At 40.8% G+C, this 21,126-nt stretch overlaps 1 protein-coding gene across 6 annotated transcripts in view; it reads left to right on the top strand.

Moving 5' to 3' along the window:
- LOC140496329 (uncharacterized) overlaps positions 1-21,126 on the top strand; it is a 73,130-nt gene that overhangs the window by 12,629 nt on the left and 39,375 nt on the right. For all 6 annotated transcript variants that reach the window (XM_072595982.1, XM_072595976.1, XM_072595968.1 and 3 more), the window contains exons 4-7: positions 4,582-4,664; positions 13,529-13,646; positions 14,104-14,240; positions 17,917-18,077. In XM_072595982.1, the coding sequence (XP_072452083.1) occupies positions 4,582-4,664; positions 13,529-13,646; positions 14,104-14,240; positions 17,917-18,077 (499 nt within the window). The remainder of the gene's footprint in view (positions 1-4,581; positions 4,665-13,528; positions 13,647-14,103; positions 14,241-17,916; positions 18,078-21,126) is intronic.

Raw genomic sequence — 21,126 nt, 5'->3', positions numbered from 1 at the left:
AGATTACTTACAATGTGGGAACAGGCCCTTCAGCCCAACAAGTTCACACTGACCCTCCAAAGAGCGACCCACCCAGACCCATTCCCCTATATTTACCCCTTCACCTAACACTATGGGCAATTTAGCATGGCCAATTCACCTAACCTGCACATTTTTTGGATTGTGGGAGGAAACTGGAGCATTTGGAGAAAACTCTTACAGACACTGGGAGAATGTGCAAACTCCACACAGACAGTTGCCTGAGGCGGGAATTGAACCCATGTCTCTGGCGCAGTGAGGCAGCAGTGCTAACCCCTGTGCCACCGTGCCGCCCAAAGCAATCGCAAACCCTGACACAGCATTGCAAACCTTAGCCCTACACTTGGTCAGTGTGGGGATTGAACCCACGACCTTGGTGTTATTAGTACCGCACTCTAACCAGCTGAGCTAACAGTAATTTTCCTGTTTGTGGGGAAAGTGTGTCTCCCCAAGACAGTGGGAGCTAACCTGATACAAACCATGGCCACACACTTTCAGGTTTCTGGTTACACTAAAGCAGAATCTACAGAAATACATCTCTTTACAAGTTGGTAATGACTATTTTAATTATTTGCAGATCTACACATTACATATGTAGAACTTTTCATTTTATCCCCAAGTTTGGTCTTTTTAAAATAGGATCACAAGATCTAGTTTGTTTGGCCTACAATTAATAGGTAATTAACAAACAGAATGTCTTGAGTTGACATTGAGACTGAATCTGGACTATCTGGCTGTCAAAGTGCAGGCTGTTCGGTTCCATTCTTTTATTGGGTCACCTATTTTTTTAAAGTTTGGTTCCTGATGTTGCCTCTGGATAAATATAAAAATATCAAGACTTGTCAAATCAATTGATATAACTTGATAGGCATGCAAAATAGTAAAACATGGATTCAAAATTTGGGTCTTTCCCCTAAGGCTTGTGGCATGTGTCTATGCATCTTACAAAAGTTTGACATTGAATGTCCTACCACCATAAAAGTTCACTACAGATACGTACTGGATGAAGTATTATAGAGAAAAATTAAATGTAAATGGTGAATTTGATTCTTAATCCAATCATTGTTAATGATCTGGTGGGATCCTTAGAACGTAGAACATTACAGTGCAGTACAGGCCCTCCAGCCCTCAATGTTGTACTGAACTGTGGAACCTATCTATCCTAAGCTATTCCATTTTCATCCATATGTTTATCCAATGACCATTTTAAATGCCCTTAAAGTTGGCAAGTTGACTACTGTTGCAGGCAGGGCATTCCACGCCCCTACAACTGAATAGAGAAACTGCCTCTGACATCTGTCCTCTATCTCTTACCCCTAAATTTAAAGCTATGTCCCCTCATGCCAGCCATGACCATCTGAGGAAAGAAGTTCTCACTGTCCACCCTATCTAACCCTCTGATTATCTTTATATGTCTCAATTAAGTCACCACTCAACCTCTTTTTCTTTAATGAAAACAACCTCAAGTCTCTCAGCCTTTCCTCCTAAGACCTCCCCTCCATATCAGGCAACATCCTAGTATATCTTCTCTGCACCCTTTCTAAAGCTCCACATCCTTCCGATAATGCAATGTCCTGAACTGTATGCAACGCTCCAAGTGCAGCCGCACCAGAGTTTTGTACAGCTGCAGCATGACCCTGTGGCTCTGAAACTCAATCCTTCTACCAATAAAAGCTAACACACAGTATGCCTTCTTAACAACCCTATCAACCTGGGTGGCAACTTTCAGGGATCTATGTGCATGGACACAGATCTCTCTGCTCATCTACACTACCAAGAATCTTACCATTAGCCCTGTACTCATTATTCCTATTGCTCCTTCCAAAGTGAATCACCTCCCACTTTTCTGCATTTAAACTCCATTTGCCACCTCTCAGCCCAGCTCTGCAGCTTATCTATATCCATCTTTAATGTACAACATCCTTCAGCACTATCCACGACTCCACCGACCTTAGTGTCATCTGCAGATTTACGAACCTATCTTTCTGTGTCCTCCTCTAGATCATTTATAAAAATGACAAACAGCAGTGGCCCCAAAACAGATCCTTGCAGTACGCCACGAGTAACTGAACTCCAGGCTGAACATTTCCCATCAACCACCGCCCTCTGTCGTCTTTCAGCAAGCCAATTTCTGATCCAAACCACTAAATCACCCTCAATCCCATGCTTCCGTATATTCTGCAATAGTCTATTGTGGGGAACCTTCTCCAATGCCTTTACTGAAATCCATAAACAGCACATCAACTGCTTTACCCTCATCCACCTGTTTAGTCACCATCTCAAAGAACTCAATAAGGTTTGTGAGGCATGACCCACTCTTCACAGAACCGTATTGACTATCCCTAATCAACTTATTCCCCTGTAGATGATTATAAATCCTATCTCTTATAACCTTTTCCAACACTTTACCCACAACTAAAATAAGGCTCGCTGGTCTATAATTAGCAGGGTTGTCTCTACTCCCCTCCTTGAGCAAGGGGACAACATTTGCTCCAGTCTTCTGGCACTATTCCTGTAGACAATGACGACATAAAGATCAAAGCCAAAGGTTCTGCAGTCCCCTCCCTTGCTCCCCAGAGAATCCTAGGATAAATCCCGTCCGCCCCAGGGAACCTGTCTATTTTCATACTTTCCAGAATTGCCAACACCACTTCCTTGTGAACCTTAATCCCATTTAGTCCAGTAGTCAGTATCTCCGTATTCTCCTCGACAGCATTGTTTTTTTTCCAGTGTGAATGCAGAGGAAGAGTATTCATTTCGCACTTCCCCTATCTCCTCAGACTCCACGGAAAACTTCCCACTACTATCCTTGATTGGCCCTAATCTTTCTGTAGTCATTCTGTTAATTCGTGATATACCTGTAGAAAGCTTTTAGGGTTTTCCTTGATCCTATCTGTCAATGACTTCTCATGTCCCCTCCTGGCTCCTCTTAGCTCTCTCTTTAGGTCTTTCCTGCCAAACTTGTAACTCTCAAGCACGCTAACTGAGCCTTCATGTCTCATCCTCTTGACAAAAGATTCAACTTCTTTAGTCAACCACAGCTCCCTTGCTTGACCACTTCCTCCCTGCTTGACAGAAACACACTTATCAAGGACAAGCAGTAGCTGTTCCTTGAATAAGATCCACATTTCAATTCTGTCTATCTCCTGCGGTTTCCTTCCCCATCCTAAATCTTGCCTAATCATGTCGTCATTGCCTTTTCCCCCAGCACAAACACTTGCCCTGTGGTATATACCTATTCCTTTCCATCGCTAAAGTCAACATAACTGAATTGTGGTCACTATTACCCAAGTGCTCACCGACCTCCAAATCTAACAACTGACCAGGTTAATTACCCTGTACCAAATCCAATGTGACCTCTCCCATTGTTGGTTTGTCTACATAAAGAGTTAGGAAACCATCCTGCACGCATTGGACAAAAACTGACCCATCTAAAATATTTGAACTGTAGTATTTCCAGTCAATGTTTGGAAAGTTCAAGTACCCTGTTACTCATGCTCCTATCCAGAATCATGGTTGCTATCCTTTCCTCTACATTTGTGGGCGGCACGGTGGTTAGCACTGCTGCCTCACAGCGCCAGAGACCCGGGTTCAATTCCCGCCTCAGGCGACCGACTGTGTGGTGTTTGCACGTTCTCCCCGTGTCTGCATGGGTTTCCTCCGGGTGCTCCGGTTTCCTCCCACAGTCCAAAGATGTGCCGGTCAGGTGAATTGGCCATGCTAAATTGCCCATAGTGTTAGGTAAGGGGTAGATGTAGGGGTATGGGTGGGTTGCGCTTCGGCGGGGCGGTGTGGACTTGTTGGGCCGAAGGGCCTGTTTCCACACTGTAAGTAATCTAATCTAATCTAATCTCTGAATAGTTCCAGAGATGCATGAAAAACACCCAAAAGGGTGACCTCTCCTTTCCTGTTTCTATTATCAGCCCATACAATCAGTCCTCAAATGTCCTTTCTGCCACCGTAATACTGTCCTTGACTAAAAATGCCACACCTCCCCCCTCTTTTTACCATCTTCTCTGTTCTTACTGAAACATCTAAATCCCGGAACCTGTAACAACCGTTCCTGTCCCTGCTCTTTCCATGTCTCCAAAATGGCCACAACATTGAAGTTCCAGGTACCAACCCATGCTGCAAGTTTGCCCACCTTATTCCAGATGTTCCTGGTGTTGAAGTAGACACACTTCAAACCACCTTCCTGCTTGCCAGTGAACTCTGGCGATTCTGAAACTCCATCTCTGACTGCACTGCTCTCAACCTCCTGGACACTGGAACTACAATTTAGGTTTCCACCCCCATGTTGAATTTGTTTAAACCCTCCCAAAGAGCATTAGCAAATCCCACACCCCCCCTGCTGTGGGACCTACCCCAGAATGAGCCCCAAATTTCACCAGGTATCTAGAGCCTTCCCTGCAGCCATGTGTTCGTGTTCTCCCCCTCCCCCTCCCTCTCTAGTTTTCTTTTTAAGAACATCAATGTATATATGTTTGCAATTACAGAATTCCAGCATGTGAAATTAAAAAATTGTAAGCTTTTTAATTTATACTTGTACACTTAATGAACCAGGTCTTCAACAGAAACAAAAGATTTTACAGGAAAAACATCTGAAGGCAAAATCCTCATTGGACAAGATTCCTGTAGGAGGTGGTGTAAGTATTGATCTCTACATTGAATGCTTTTTCTTGTGTTAGATAACATCCTAACCTTTGCTGAAAACACAGTGTACTTGTTAATGAGGAATCTATGCAAGCTTTGTTGCATTTACTTTTTTTGTGTCATGGTGTTACAAAAGTGGATCAAGGGTGCATTCATATTAAGAGTCTTACTCTTGTCAAAATAAAATTCAAGAAGCAAAATGAACAGAAACAAACCAAAGAATTTTTAAAAAATTAATTTCACAGGATATGACGATTGCTGTCTGATCTAGCATTTATTACCCACCCCAGTTGAGAAGGTGCTGTTGAGCTGCTTTTTTTGTGAACCACTGAAGTGTATTTGATGTGGATGCATCGACAATGGTGTTGGAGAGAAAGTTTTAAGGTTTTGACCCAGTGACAGTGAAGTAACAGCGATCATAAATCTAAATCAGGATGGTGAATGGCTTGGAGAGGAACTTGTAACTGGTGATGTTCCAACATATTTTCTGCGCTCGTCCTTCATGATGGAAGTGGTTATGGAATTGGAGCATGCTATGGAGCCGAAGTGATTTTTTTTTTTAAAAGTGCATCTCCTGGATGCTAAGCACTGGTGCTACTGAGCCTCGCTAATGGAGAGAGTGATATTTGTAGAATAGCTGTCCATGAAGTGGGCTGCTTTGTCCTGGATGATTTCAAACTGCTTGAGTGATGTTGGAGCTGCACTTATGCAGGCAAGTGAGGAGTATTCTATCACACTGCTGACTTGTGCCTCATAGATGGACAGGTTTTGGGAGTCAGGAGGTGAGTTACTCACCTCAATATTCCTAGCCTTTGACCTGCTTTTGTAGCCACTGTTTATATAGTGAGTCCAATGCAGTTTCTGGGAGAAAGTGAGGACTGCAGATGCTGGAGATCAGAGCTTAAAAATGTGTTGCTGGAAAAGCTCAGCAGGTCAGGCAGCATCAAAGGAACAGGCCCAGAATTCAGTTTCTGGTCAATGGTAATCTCTGGGATGGTGTTAGTCAGGGATTTGTTGATGGTAATGCCATTAGAATGTAAATGCATGATGGTTAGCTTCTGTCTTGTTTCACACTTGTGTGACACCAATGTTATTTGCTACCTTTCAGTTCAAATCTTGGTATTGACTCATCCTGCTACATTTGGGATGAACTGCTTCAATATCTGAGGGTTTACACAGGGCATCAAACTTTGTGCAATCATAAGTGAACATCCCCACTTCCCATTTTTATGTTAGTCACTGATGAAGCAAATTGACAACAGTTGGGTCAAAGACATTACCCTGAGAAACTTGAGTTGGATGACTGATCTCCACCAACACAACAATTTTTCTTTGCATTAGGTATGACTTCAACCAGTGGAGAATTTCCAGAACACACACAGAAGATGGTGGAGAAACTCAGGTCTGGCAACATCTGTCAGGAGAGGAACAGATATAATGTTTTGAGTCAAATATAATTTCTGAAGCAGAGTCTGGTTTCTGTACAATTTTCTGTTTGTTTGAGATTTCCAGCATCTGGAGTATTTTGCTTTACTTTTTGATCGAGTCTCCCCCAATTCCTATGACCTGTACTTTTGCTGGGGTTCCTTGATGTCACACTTGATCAAATGCAATCTTGATGTCAAGGACAGTCACTCTCCCTTCACCTCAGGAATTCAACTGTTTGTGTATGTTTGAACCAAGGCTGTAATGAAAACTAGGCTGGTCCTGGTGACACCCAAATTGAGCATCACTGATTAAGTTCTGTTTGATGACATTAACCCCTTCCATTATTTTATTGTTGATTAAGCTTCAGCTGATGTGATAGTAATTCAACAGATTTATTTGTTCTGTTTTTTTATTTTTGTTTCCTTGACAACTGAGTAATTTTCCATATTGCCAGATCAATACCGCTGTTGAAGTTGTACTGGAGCATTTTGGTCATTGACACTGCAAATTCTGGAGCACAAGACCTCCATGCTATTGCTGGTGTAAGGTAGGACCCAAATACTTGACAGTAACCAGTGCCTTGACCCATTTCTTGTTATCAAGTATAGTGAATCAAACTGACCAAAATTATTTGTGATTTATTCCCCTTAAATTATTTAAAACATTAGTTCTGGATAGTTGATTTGGGGGTAGGGTGAAAATGCTCATCTTGATCGCACTGTAAGACATCCACTACTTAATAATAGAGACACCAATGGATAATGTGGGACACGGACTCTTGTTGAACAATTCCATGAGTCTTTCATTTCAATTTCTCACTGACTCACCTCAGCATTCTGAGTGTCTGATTTGCTGTTATAGCCGTAGCATTTGTATGGCTGGTACTGTGCAGGAAGTTGGTAGCGAGAGGTTCATGATAGTAGTACGGTTTAATATTACTGTTCTTAGCTGGTCAGCGCCTCCACTGACAACTATAATGTGGAAGAGAAATCCAGAATTACCCTGAGTGTTCACCTCTGTTCTGACTACTGGTTCAAGGCAATTGTTGGTGAGCTGGAAGCAGAACACTTTCCCCTTCCTCTCCTGTGAATGATGTAAAAGAATCTGAAAAAATGTTTCAAATCATTGCAGTAAAGCCTATAAATGAGAAATGGTTCATAGTTACTATGAAATCACTTAAAACATTATATTGTTGAGAAGAGTATGGCTGTGTCATAAAGCTAGTCCCTTTTTTTTCTAAAAGCTGTTCCTCGGCTCAAGGATATTCTGTCCTTGATTTTTTTCACACTGGTAATAAACCAGGCCGGGCTCTGATCAGTCTGGTTTGATACAGAGATGAAAAGGATTTTGAGGGGCCTTTTGTTTATATGTAAACAGATGAGACTTCAGGCCAAAGTGGTCCGACCTGTATAACGAAAAGGGAGTGGTCAGCTCTAGCTGAGCAGTTTTAGTTCAGTCTTGAGCAGGTGAGAAGTTCAACAGGGAGCAATGTGGAATCTCTCCTTTCTCCTCCCCACCCCCCCCACCCCCCCCACCCCCCCCCACCCCCCCCACTTCTCCCTCCCTCCCTCCCTCCCTCCCTCTCTCTCTCTCCTTCCCCCCCCCCCCTGTAATCATGTGTTCCATTTATACTGGCTTTGAAAGGGAGTTTGCTTCTCGGGACTGTTGTGTATATTAGGATCAGCGTAATTAAGTCTTGTTTGAATAGACTGAGTTCTGTCAGGGTTCTTTATTCTGTTCTTTGTTTCATTGTGTAATTTTGTGAATAAAATTTTCAGTTTTTAAAATCTAGTAGTCAACCTAGCTAACTTAATCTGGCTAATTTTCACTGTACACTTACCAAAACAAATTGCAAAGTTATGATCTGAGCTACCTGCTTAAGAATGTTTTTGAGTGGTCTGGCTTAATCCATAACAGCTGACCAGTTATGACGACTACTTATCCTGACGTGGTGGAAGTATGCCTTTTTCAGCAATCAACAGCTTTCTAAACCACTGCAAAGAGGACATTGAGACAAGGTTACAAACATTTGCATCCATGGAGCACCTTTTTTAACGTAGTAAAGTGAGTTAAGACACTGATTTCTAAATGCAAGGAAGGTTTATTCACTGCTTAAATGATCTCCATCTGATCCCTTTTCTCCTTTTTGAACTTGCAGATCTGTGAACACAGGCTACTCTTTCAAAATTCTTTTACATAGGATGTGGATGATAATCAGAATGGCAGCATCAGGCCATCTCTGATGACCTCAAGTTGATGTAGAGCTATCACCTTGAACTGTTGCAGTTGGTATGGTCTATTACCCACAGTGTATTAGGAGCGGAGTCCCAGGACTTTGTTGTTCCTTCGGTGTCACAGCAATGTAGTTCTAGGTTAAAATTGTCTCCACTTTGGAAATTGCAGATGCTGATATTCCTATGTGTCATGCCTCCCCCCTCCCCAATCAAGGTGCTAGATGTTGGGTGTTTGCAAAGAGCTGTCCAATGAGTTTTGGTGAGTTGCTGCATTGCATCTTTTATGCAATAGCTTTGTCATTTTACATCAAAGGTGGATACAATGCAGATCATGCAGATTGCTTTGTCCTGGATGGTGTTGAGAATTTTGTGTTGTAGGAGCTGACTATTCTAAACCAACTGGAAGTATTTCATAAAGCTCCTGAATTTTGCCATGTAGACAACAGGCTTTGGGGATTCAGCAGGTGAGGGAATTACCTCAGAATTTTAAGCAACTGACTTGCTCTTCTAGCCAGCCATGCAGGAAATTGATAATGAAGGGTTCATGAATGCCAAAAAATGATGGTTAGATTGTATGCCTTCAACTTGCACTTGTGTGTCATTTTTTTTATACATAAGTGGGACTTGGGCATCGCTGGCTGGCCAGTATTGATAGCCCAAGTTCCAGCATCCCTATTTGCATTTGTGAAGGTGGTAGTGAGCTGCCTTTTTGAATCACTGCAGTCCACTCACTGTGGGTTGACCCACAATGCCAGTAGGGAGGGAATTCCAGGATTTTGACTCAACGACTGTGAAGGAACGGCAGTTTCTTTCCAATCAAGGTGATGAGTACCTTGGAGGGGAACTTACAGGTGATGGTGTTCCCAAGTACCTGCTGCCATTGTCATTCTAGATGGAAGTGGTCGTGAGTTTGGAAAGTGCTGTCTAAGGATCTTTGGTAAATTTTTGGACTGCATCTTGTAGGTAGTACACACTGCTACTACTGAGCGCTGGTATTGAATGTTTGTAGATGTGGTGCCAATCTAGTGGGTAGCTTTGTCCTGGATGGTGTCAAGCTTCTTGTGTTGCCGGAGCTGCACCCGTCCAGGCAAATGGGGAGTATTCCATCATACTCCTGACTTGTGCCTTGTAGATGGTGCTTATGCTTTTTGGGGTGTCGGGAGTTACTCACCGCAATATCCCTCGTCTCTGACCTGCTCTTGTAGCCACTGTGTTTAAGTGGTGAATCCAGTTGAGTTCCTGATTAATGGTAATCCCAAGGATGTTGACAGTGGGGGATTCAGTGATGGTAATACCATTGAATGTCAAGGGGTGGTGGTTAGTGTGTCACTTATTGATGATGGTCATTGTCTGTCATGTATGTTACTTGCTGTTTTGTGTGCAGGTCACCTTAATTCTCATGAGGTCTAACCAAGACACAAGCTACAAACAAAACTAGATAGCTGAGAAATTTGGCAGATCTGGCAGCACCTGGAGAGAAAAGCACTTGATTCGAGTCTACTGACCCTCAGTGGACTCAACATTAACTCTGTTTTTCTCTCCACGAATGCTGCCACACCTACTGAGTTTCTCTAGCACTTTGTTCTTGTTTTGGATCTCCAGCATTTGTGGTTTTGTTTAATTATAAGCAGTACTCGTGCTGATCTAATCCATCAGAGCTCCAAAGCACTGATCAGCCATGTAAATCTCCACATTATTAAAGTAACCTTCCAACGAACTTTTCACATGAGCAGATGAAAAAGCAGCTATGAGCTATCACATTTGATTTCATGTGGTTCTCCTGTCTTCAGCCTCTTGATCACTGCTTCCTCTCATTTTGCATTTGTTCAAACTTGTCAGAGATGGCAGAACCATAGTTAACTACAAAAACTGTGTGATTGTAGCTGAGTATTTAACACTGAAATAGACAACCTGCCTATGGGTGTTTATACACAGCCAAATATACCAGGGCTAAATGTGGGAGTCGGTGGTTGGACCTGGCTTCCAAGGATAATCATGTTTTCTATGACTTCATTCATCCACCTTCATCTAAATTGACATTAAAATTTCAAAAAGTAAGTACTTCAGTCAAAATTCTATTAACACAGGGGAGGCGATGGATTGTTAATCCAGAAACCCAGGGAATGTTCTGGGGACCCCGGTTTGAACCCTGCCATGGTAGATAGTTCTGGATTTTTATCACTTTTAAATTTTACTAAGAGTCTAATGACACTAAATCCATTGTTGATTGTTGGAAAAAACTTATCTAGTTCACTGTCCTTTAGGGAAGGAAATCTGCCAGCCTGACCTGGTCTTACCTACACATGACTCCAGACCCACAGTGATGTGGTTGACTCTTAATTGCCCTCTGGGCAATTAGGATGGGCAGTGAATGCTGGCCCTCCGGCAGGAGTAGCGGCTGTCGTCAGGGAGCCATTGCTCAGGAATCCGCACCTCCATACTCGCGGGTTCGAGTGGCTGTCAGAGAGGAGGGCTGTGGCGGCGAGGGTGACCAGGGTCGGGGACGTGCTGGGTGCCGGGGACCTGGGCTGGATGCTGCCGCAGGACATAGCGAGCAGGGCAGCGGTAGACATCCGGTACGTGGCCACTGCCATCCAATGCCTTAAAACAGTGGTGCTCGGACCAGACGTAGTGCACCAGTTGAAGGATGCAACCATGTTCCAGACAGTGATCAGGTCCTGGTAAAAGACAGGCAGCGTCTTTGAGGGCAGCCTCCAAACCATCACGGTCGACGAACAGGAGCTGCGTGTCGTAGTTGAGGTTACACACCTGGCGGAAAAAATACGTCGCCAGGGTGCACCACCTAGGCGGAAGTTCAACGTAAAGGTATCGCTGCAAGGTCTGAAGGCGGACGCATGCCAGCGACTGACCGCCCTCCTCAATAAGGAGACTCAGAACCTGCGCAGCGACCCAGTACATCTTTTTGTCCCAGAAGAAGTCGACCAACGTTTCTGGATGTCAGCAACAAAGCCAGGAGGAGGGACCAAAGTGACCAGCCGGTACCACAGCATGGCGGCCACCAGCTGGTTTATGACCAGCACTCGACTCCTGTAAGATAGCACTCTGAGCAGTCCTGTCCAGCAGCCTAGGAGAACAGAGACTTTGGCCTCCAGCTCCTGCCAGTTCACTGCCCAGGATTCCTCAGCCGGACTGCGTATTGAATTTTTATCCCTTTTGTGTAATGTTTTTAACATTTATTACTCATTGAGTAAGTGCAGATTTTAACTGTTAGTGAGTCAAAATGCCTTAATTATGAAATGAGCATTCATTGTATAATTAACTCACTCACAGCTGAGTTTAATGAGTGAGTAAATTGGGTAGGTAAGGACTTATGTAAACTGTAACATGATGGGAGAATGAATTAAAGGATGGCATTGTATATAATTTTCAATCTAGGAGGGATGTAACTTCTTTATCATTCTATTCTGTGCGCGGAAGGGGAGTACGTGTGGATGTAACATGACTGCAAACTGTAACAATGCATTTCTTATAATATAATCACTCCCTTCGGGTCGCAACATCATCTTGAACATATGCTGCTGTCACATCATTGCTTTAACCAAGGCATTCCATAATCTCATGAGCTGTGTCCCATAACCAGTAGTAAAAGTGTAATGGTTATGGAAGTTGTATCTTTTAAGTTAAAGAATGTTTGATTTTGAAACAAACAGCTTTGTTTTCTAATCTCCAGTCTTGTTTCTTTTCAACTACTTGTTATGAAATAACGCATTCTACTGTTTATTAAAGGACTGGTCTTGATTTGAAGCAGTTTACATTGAGGGAACTGTAAGCTCTTGTATTTCAAGTCCTTAGTGTTGCACTTCAATGTGGCAGTCTGTAAATACTTGATGTCTTTGTCCTTCTTTCTCCTCTCTCATCTGATAAGGAGTTTCCTAAGTGGATTCAGAATGAAAACTATAAAAACATCAAATATTCTCCTTGTCTCTGTTGATTCACTTTATAAAAGCGACCCCAGTTCTAGCTTTTCCGAGGAGAGGAAAATCCTTCGGGTTTTCTGTTATGACCCCTATTGGTTGTGTCATAGAGCGTTACAGCACAGAAAAAGTCCCATTGGCCTGTTGTCTATATGCTGGTCAAAAACAACTAGCTAAGTATTTTAATTCCAAATTACTAACACTTGACCCATAGCTTTGTATGCCTTGGTATCACAAGTGTATATCTGAATACTTAAATGTTATGAGTGTTCCTGCCTCCTCCAACTTTACAGGCAGAGAGTTCCAAATTCCCACCACCCTCTGACCGAAACCTTTTTTTCTTTACACCCATTCCAAACCTCCTGCCCTTTAAATCTATTCTCCCTTGTCATTTATCTCTCCTCCAACAGGAAACGTTTCTTCCAGTCTATCCTGTCTATATCCCTCATAATTTCATAGTCTCCTGTTTTGTTTCCAAGGAAAACACCTCCAGTCTCTCCAATCACATTTCATAATTAAAATACTCCACCCCAGGTGACATTCTGGTAAATTTCCTCTGCACCTAAATTCATTTTCACTACATCCCTCCTATAATGTGGATTTCAGAACTCCACACACTACTCTATTGGTGGCCTTCCTAACATTTTGTATATTTCCAGCATAAGGTCCCTCCTCTTAAACTGTTTGCCTTGGCTGATAAAGGCAAGTATCTTATGCCACCTTAACCCCTTTATCTACCTGCCATATTACCTTAAGGGACCAATGAACATGCACACCCAAGGTCCTTCTGATCTTCCATGCTTCCCAGGATCCTACGTTCATCAGGTATTCCCTTGTATTGTATGTTCTGCCCAAGAGCATCACCTGTCTTTTTTTTCCAGATTAAATACCACTTGTCACTGATCAGCCTATGTCCTTTTGTAATCTAATATTGTCTTCACTATTTACCACCCCACCAATATCGTATCATCTGTGAACTTCCTGATCAACCCTCCCAGGTTCAAGTCCAGGTCATTTATACAATGGTATGTAGAATTTATATAAAAGTCAACATCAAGATATAATGATGCAGTGTAGAAAGAATTTTAATCTGCATCTAGCTCTGCTATACTTTAACCACAATGTTTCCTTTCCCAATATCGAAGAACATCATTTTGATTAGCAAAAAGAATTGTTATATTTTTTTAAATAAAGCTAACCAATAAGTACAAGACCTTTCTTTAAATTTAACATCTGATGATCTAATTTCTATATTTGCAGATCAGCCTATGGCCAGACATGGATGATATGCGACTTACTAAAAGAGAAGTTCTTGTTCTCGCTATATCATCTTTGCTCCTAATTTTTGCTGTCGTCACCTTGTTTGAATACTTGCATGGTATGTGCTCCATTTAGCAACAGAAAAGCTAAAGCCTTATTTAAATTATTCTTCATATTTTTGACTGTAAAACGAAGCTGTGTGCAGCAGAAGAGATTTTGCTGAAGTGTTTCTTTCCAAAATATATTTCCTCAGTTGTGAATGTTGAAGGACCGAACATTTTATTTTAATATCTAGAATTTACATTGTTTCCTCCGATTGAAATGTTTAATGAGGATTTAAATTTTTGCACTCTGCTTATCATAGATTGATCTGGCAGGAGAAAACTTGATGGCTTGAAACTTTTTTGCATTTCACATTTTGCATTTGAGTCTCTGATCCTCTGAGTTCTGCCTCCCATGAAGTTTTATGCCACCTGAGCAATGTAATCTTGAATCTCATTATTCTGTAGCTCTAGTAGATACAGCAAGTTACTGTGGCAGTGCTAATTAATAAGTTCTATTTGTTTTTTTTTTAGGCCCATTACTGTTACACTTAAATTACTATAGTGGGAGAGTCAGGACATTCCATGGGCAACACCCTATTGCAAGGAACTCAGAAGTAGCACTCAACCAATCGCTCATAAGGTGGCACAAGGATTTCTGGAAACTACTGGTAATGAACAGTTGGAGAATCAAAGCTGTATTAGCTGATATTTTCCTGACCAACCTACATAAACTACAAAACGCCATTGCTTAGCTATTATCTTGAAACCTATGTTGCTCCCCTATTTAACCATTAATTTAAGGTAGCCTAACGATGGCCCACTTACTTGCATCTGTATCAGAATATTGTAGGTTTAAGCCCTACTCCAGAGACCTCATTTGTAATGTAGACTAGGACTTATGTGGAGTACTGTTGGATATATCATCATTTGGTTGACGCATTAAACCCCTCTGTCTCAGGTGGATATGAATGATCTCATTGCACGATTTGAAAAAGAACAACAGTGTTCTCCTGCCACAAACAATATTTCTCCCTCAGCCACCATCTTTCAAAACAGATCATTGATCATTTAACTCATGGCTGCAGGACATTGCTGTGCACGATTTGGCTCCTTGCTTTAAGCTACAACAACAACTACCTTAATAATAGCTGTGCCGCTTGTTGAAGCTGAGTTAAATGGCTGTCAGTGCTCTGCATATTCCAGACATAACACATTCCATTTTAAGTTTTGAGTATTATCCAAGAGTTTAAGTAACTGTACTAGTGGAATATTCTCATGCCACCTGCTGACATGATCAGAACTGCAACCAAATGAAGTGTCAGAAAATGCAGCTTAAAAGAAAATGGTGCAGTTGAACTTATTTGTCCAAAGGTTTTTGTGCAAAATACTAATCCTACAAATTGGCATGTGATCAAAAAGGTGTTAAGATGAATCATTTTAAAAATTGGAATTGTAACACCATGGATTAAGTGGGGTTTATTTTGGGGGATGGCTTTATTATTTATTTACAGTTTGTGGGCATCACTGGCAAAGACTATTTACTACCATCCCCAGTTTTCCCGTCAGAAGCTGTATCTTGAAATACAGCAGTCTAATAATGCTAGGTAAGGAGTTCACAATAAAAGAAGCAAAATTATTTTTGCCACTTCAAGATGGTGAGACTTGGAAAGGAATTCTCAGCTACTGCTATATTCCCTGCTATCCTTGTCCTTCTAGGAGTGGACAATGTGAGTTTAGAAGGCACGATCAAAAGAGACTTTGAGTTGTCAGTGTATTTTGTATATTACCCACAATGCAGCACTCGCATTGGAGAGAGTGAATGTTAAAGATTGTGGATGTGGTATGAAGCATGTAGGCTGCTTTATCCTGGATGGTGTCTGGCTTCTTGACCTGTTGCTAGAGCTGCATTCATCCAGGCAAGTGGAGACAATCAGACTGCTGATTTGTGCTGAGCCAGGAGATGTATCTTTTTCTGTAGAATACCTGGAGTCTGACCAGAATATTCATATTTAGTCAACTTTCTAATCCATGGTAAGCCCAAGATGGGGGTGATGGGGACCTTGGTGGTTTTAATCAGTTGATTGTCAAGATGGGATGTGAGTGCAGTTGGTGATTAGATTCTCTTATTCGCAGCATGCCAATGTCTGGCAATGACCATTGTCAACATTATTTGTCATCTATCAACCTAGGTCTGCATTCTCTTGCTTCATTATCTGAGCAGGTGTAACTGGAAATGAATACTGGGAAAATCATCAGCAAATAACTGCACTTCTGTCTCTACTTGGAATACTGTGAGCAGATATAGGCACCACACCTTAGCAAGGATATATCGTCCTTGGAGGGTGTACAACATAGGTTTGCAAGAATGATACCTGGATGTGAAGGATTAAGTTATAAAGAGAGATTATACAAATTAGTTCTGTTTTTCTGTATAATTTAGAAGGTTAAGGGGTAGTCTGATCAAATCTTCAAGATATTAACAGGAAAAGTCAGGGTAGATAAAGATCAACTCTTTCCACTTGTTGGAGATTCTAGAACTAGGGGACCACAGTCTGAGAATTGAAGCTCGACCATTCTGGAGAGATCGTAGGGAGCATTTTTAAACAGAAGGTAGTACAGGTTTGGAACTCTTCTACAAATGGCAGTTGGTGCTAGATCAGTTGTTAGAGTTTTAAATCTGAGAATTTTTTTTTCGTGTGTATCGCAGAAGATATGGCCAAAGGCAGGTAGTTGGAAATAGACCACAGGTCAGCCATGATCTCATTGAATGTCCATGATGTGGAGGTGCTGGTGTTGATAACCTGGTGTCATGTGACTGATTTTATAATCCAGCAGGTTTATTTGAAATCATAAGCTTTTGGAGCATTACTTGAGCATGAATCCAACTAGTTGAAAGACTTTCCCTTTATTTATGTTGACTTAAATTTCACTGAAGCAGCACTTCATCACATATTGCCTTGCTATTCTGGGCTATCACTGTCACGTCTTGGATTTGATTATTTCCTCTGCTTAAACCAGGCTCTAAGGAGGTTTGGAGTCATGATGTCCTCTCAATACACAATTATGTAGATAACTGGGAAGCAGCTTCACATACTGGTACAAAATACTGCATAAGTATATTATATATGTATTGATATATTAATAACATAGGATTGCTTAGCTCAGTTGGCTGAATGGCTGGTTTGTGATACAGACTGATGCTTATAGCATGGGTTCAGTTCCTACACTGGCTGAGGTTATCATGTAGGACTATCCTTAATCTTTCCGCTCGCCTGAAGTGTGGTGATCCTCAGGTTAAATCCCACCAGTCATCTGTCCCTAATGAAGGAAAAGCCATCTTCAAATCTCTAATGGGTGAGGGGGTAAGAAATGAATAAAAATGACTTGATCTAGAATACTATTAGAGATTAACACGTTTGCTGAGCTGCAACTAGACTGCCTTTTGAAATGTGGGAGTCTTAAATTTAAGCAGGAAAAGAAACTGTGATTCATACTTAAACTTTGAACAGACTTTTTCGGAAAAAATCTAGGAAAATATGATAAGCAGCTTCCAAATTTTAACACCTAACACATGATTGGGTTAAGTTGTATTTTTTAAAATATTGACAGTTATTAACTTGGGAGCACCTTGGTCTGTTACTGCAAAATACTGCAAAAACATGTCTGTTTTTATAGTTTTGACTTGATCTAGTCTCAATTCCCTCAAACCTGCATGTTTCTAACTGGTTGTATGGGAAAATATGAGCACAAATAGAATATTTTGTACACTTTGGCTCAAAATTCATGATTAACTTGAATATTGTATATTTGTACAGTTCTAAGTTGAATAAACTTCAGCAAACTTATGCTAATTTGTTTTCTGAAATGATGACCCATAACAGTATTTGTAAGGCTGTTTGCATTTCATTTCTGATCAGTGGTAATCCCAGGATGTTTATAGTGCAGGATTCAGCAATGGTAATACTGTTGAATGTTATGGGGAGTTGTATTCTCTCTTGTTGGAGGTGGTCATTGCCTGTGCCATGACTTGCCACTTATTAGCTCAAACTTGGATACTGCTAGGGTCTTGCTACTTATGGACATAAATGGCTCCAGTATCTTAGAAATGCCAGTTTTTCCAAGAATGAAACAGCATATCAGTTGCTTCCAGTCAAAGGTTCCATGATTTCCTAGCTGCCAATGTTTCCCACCTGAGTGGGAATCTGTGCAAACTATGTTTCAAGATCTGGTCTTTCAGTTGAACTTCAGTAATGTTATTACTTCTGTTCTTTTGAAATAGTTTTTTTTGAAAGCTATTGATATTAAATGTAATTTCTTTCTTGGTGTAATTTGTTGAAACTACAGGATAACATTCAACAACAGTTTGAAGTGCCCTTTTGTTGTGTGCATGCAACCTTCATCCTCTATATCATGTTTTACATTGCTGGAATAACAGTGCTGCTTTACTACTTAGTGGATAACATGATTCAGAAAAGTCGACTCACTCCAAAGAGAATAAAGACCTGGTAAGCTTCCCATTGTTTAATGTCTTATGTGAGTAGCCGCAACTTTTTCTTTCCCTGTGCACCTCAAGTGGAACTCTTAAATCGTGTAACCACACAAAAGGTAGTAATATCTGTGATGTTTGCTAGAAGCAGTCCTCAACACCTTGCCATTTTCAACATTACTATCAAAGATGTATTTGTCAGGAATTTTGATTTCCCACATTCAACACATCTGAAAAAGATTTATCCATTTATCTTGTTGCTGTTGTGGAACCCTGCTGCGCAAACTACCTGATCTGGCCTACTTGTGACTTGGGTTCCACACTGGTTAATAATTCCCTTTGGTGGAACTGGGAATGAGTACAAAAAGCTGTCTTTCTAGCATTGCTAAATCCCAAGGACAAAAAGAAACTACTATGTATACAGTGTTTTAAAGAGTGTGATTTAACTGGTGGATTAATGTTTTTAATTCAATTTTGGATGTAGGCAACATTGATAAGGCTGACATATTCTAATTCCTTAGCTACCATGAGAAGACACTTTTCCTTTGATAGGCAACCTAAGAGCAGCCATGTTGATGTAGGATTTAAGTTGCAGAAAACCAGCTTTCCTTCCTTGCTTTTTGTTTTAAGAGGGTATTAGAAAATCAGATTTTTTTTTTACAGAATCTCTCTGTTCTATTGTCAAATTTACTGATAGCAAATTACTTATTTCCAGATTTTATTTCTAAATTGAATTTAGTTTCTTAAAATTTAACAGAATTGGAACTTTCATTTTTCATCTTATTCAGCCTCTGGAGTACTACTCCAGTTTTATTAGCACTATTTTTGTATTTTTAAAAGTCAATTTAGAAGCCGTACCCTGAACAAAGGTTTAAAAGTTCAAAATTAAATATGTATTTACTTAAATGATTAATTATCATTCTGTGTAAGCAGTTAGTCTTCTCAAACAAGTAGAAACCTGTCGCATATTTATCAGAGATCCACATTATAGTACAGCTTCAAACTTTCATCCTAGTAATTGCAAGAGGAACTTGGAGTGCATTAAAATGATTTCTCAGAATAGTGACTCTGGGCTCAATATTTTGTCCTGCTGAGGTTGTAACTGTACAAATCCGATCCCAAATATAAATCTGGCTTAGTGGATTGTATTTTGATTCTGTTTTGGGTTTTAACAAAGTGGTCTCTTGCTGAAACATAACACACAATGCTGCAGAGTTTGTTTTAACAATAATACAGAAGTTTGTTCACAACAGAAATGAAGATAAAATGGAATAAACAAAACCATCTCCTTAACCAATTCAAAGATCTTTATACATGCAGTAAAAGTATAATCCCATATAGCTCCTCTATAAATTGAAACGAAAACAAATCAGCTTTTAAATAGTATCCAAAACACACCCTGGTTCAACACCTAAAACACCACTTGCATAATATTCCCACCATAGTCCCTATATCTAACACCTTGGTAGATTGTGACTTCAACTTATAGACTGGACCTGCTCTTCTGAGAGTTATCATATACTTGTGCATATAAATGTACTTAATTGTAAGTAACCCAAAGAGCCTGTTCCTATACTGTACTGTTCTGTGTTCTATTTTTTTGTTGGAGTGGGAGAAGGATCCAGCTGGAGTGGTCTGCATCAGTACCAAGGACATACATAGGACTGAGAAAGACACCTGATGTAATGTGAGCAGCTTGTGACAAAAGCAGAACCACAAAGGTGGGAATCTCAGAATTACTATCTGAGCCACAAGCAAATTTATGGAGGCTAAGTAAGATTAGAGGGGTAAATGTATGGCTCAAGGATTAGTATAGAAGAAATGGGTTTTGATCCATGGGCCCTGAAACTAATGAGGGAGGTGATTGTTTTGGAGGGGATCCAGAGGAGGTTTACAAGAATGATGCCGGGTATGAAGGGCTTGAGGAGTGGTTCAAGACTCTGGGCCTGTATGCGATGGAGTTTGCAAGGAAGAAGGAAGGAATTGATTGAAATTTACTGTTTACAGAGGCCTAGATAGAGTGGATGTGGAGATGTTGTTTCCACTAGCAGGCGACACTAAAACCCAAGGACATAACCCTTTAGAATTGAAATGAGGAATTTCTTCATCCAGGGATGGAACCCACTGGAATTCGTGGAACTCAATGCCACAGAGAACTATGGAGGACAAATCAAAGTGTATTTAAGACAGATTAAGAGGTAGACTCTTGATGAGTGAGGGGACCAAAGGTTATAGGAATAAGGCAAGAGAATGGGGTTGAGCAACATATCTGTCATGAAGGAATAGCAGAGCAGATTTAATGGACGAAATGCCCTAATTCTGCTGCTATATCTTATGGTCTTATAGGTACTCACACTGAGACTAAGGAAAGAGTGCTGTTCTATTAAGATGGGCTTCATTTGAACCATGCTTGGACCAGTGTTTTTGCAGATTATATAGTTAGGATCGTAGATGGGGCTTTGAACTATTTAAGGGGGTGGCAGAGGCTTTCAACCAAAGTTATGAGACCAGAGTAAAGATCGTAAAGAAGTGATCAATAATCATATCTAGCAAGGAGAAGTATAAAATTTATGCAGAAGAATGCAGTAGGTATGGTATTGTGCGTAATGTATTTGTATGAATTAAGGATTGGTTAATGTACAGAAACTATTTGGTATGAACAGTCTTTTAGGTTGGAAAGGCATAACTAGTGGAGGGCCAAAAGGATCAGTCCAAGGTCCTGACTTGTCATGGAGACGGAGTGTAATGTATTCAAATTTGCTGATGATACAAAACTAAGTAGGAGGACATAAGGAATCTCCAGGGGATGAGACATACTGAGTGACTGCAAAATCTTGGTAGATGAAGTTTAATGTAGGAAAGTGAGGGTTTATGCAATTTGGTAGAAAGGATCAAAAGGCAGACCAGAATTTAAAGTGCATCACAGAATGATCTGTATGTTCTGGTCCATGATACGCAGAAGGTTAGCATGCAGGTGCAGCAAATAATTAAAAAGTCGAGTAGAATTTTGGTCTTTATTGCTTGGGTATTACATTTTTCAACAAGGAAGTCTTTTTACTATTGATGTT

The sequence above is a fragment of the Chiloscyllium punctatum genome, chromosome 2 (assembly GCF_047496795.1).
Source record: "Chiloscyllium punctatum isolate Juve2018m chromosome 2, sChiPun1.3, whole genome shotgun sequence".
Taxonomy (NCBI): domain Eukaryota; kingdom Metazoa; phylum Chordata; class Chondrichthyes; order Orectolobiformes; family Hemiscylliidae; genus Chiloscyllium; species Chiloscyllium punctatum.
The sequence above is the reverse complement of the archived record's forward strand: the minus strand, read 5'-3'. Positions and strand labels throughout refer to the sequence as shown.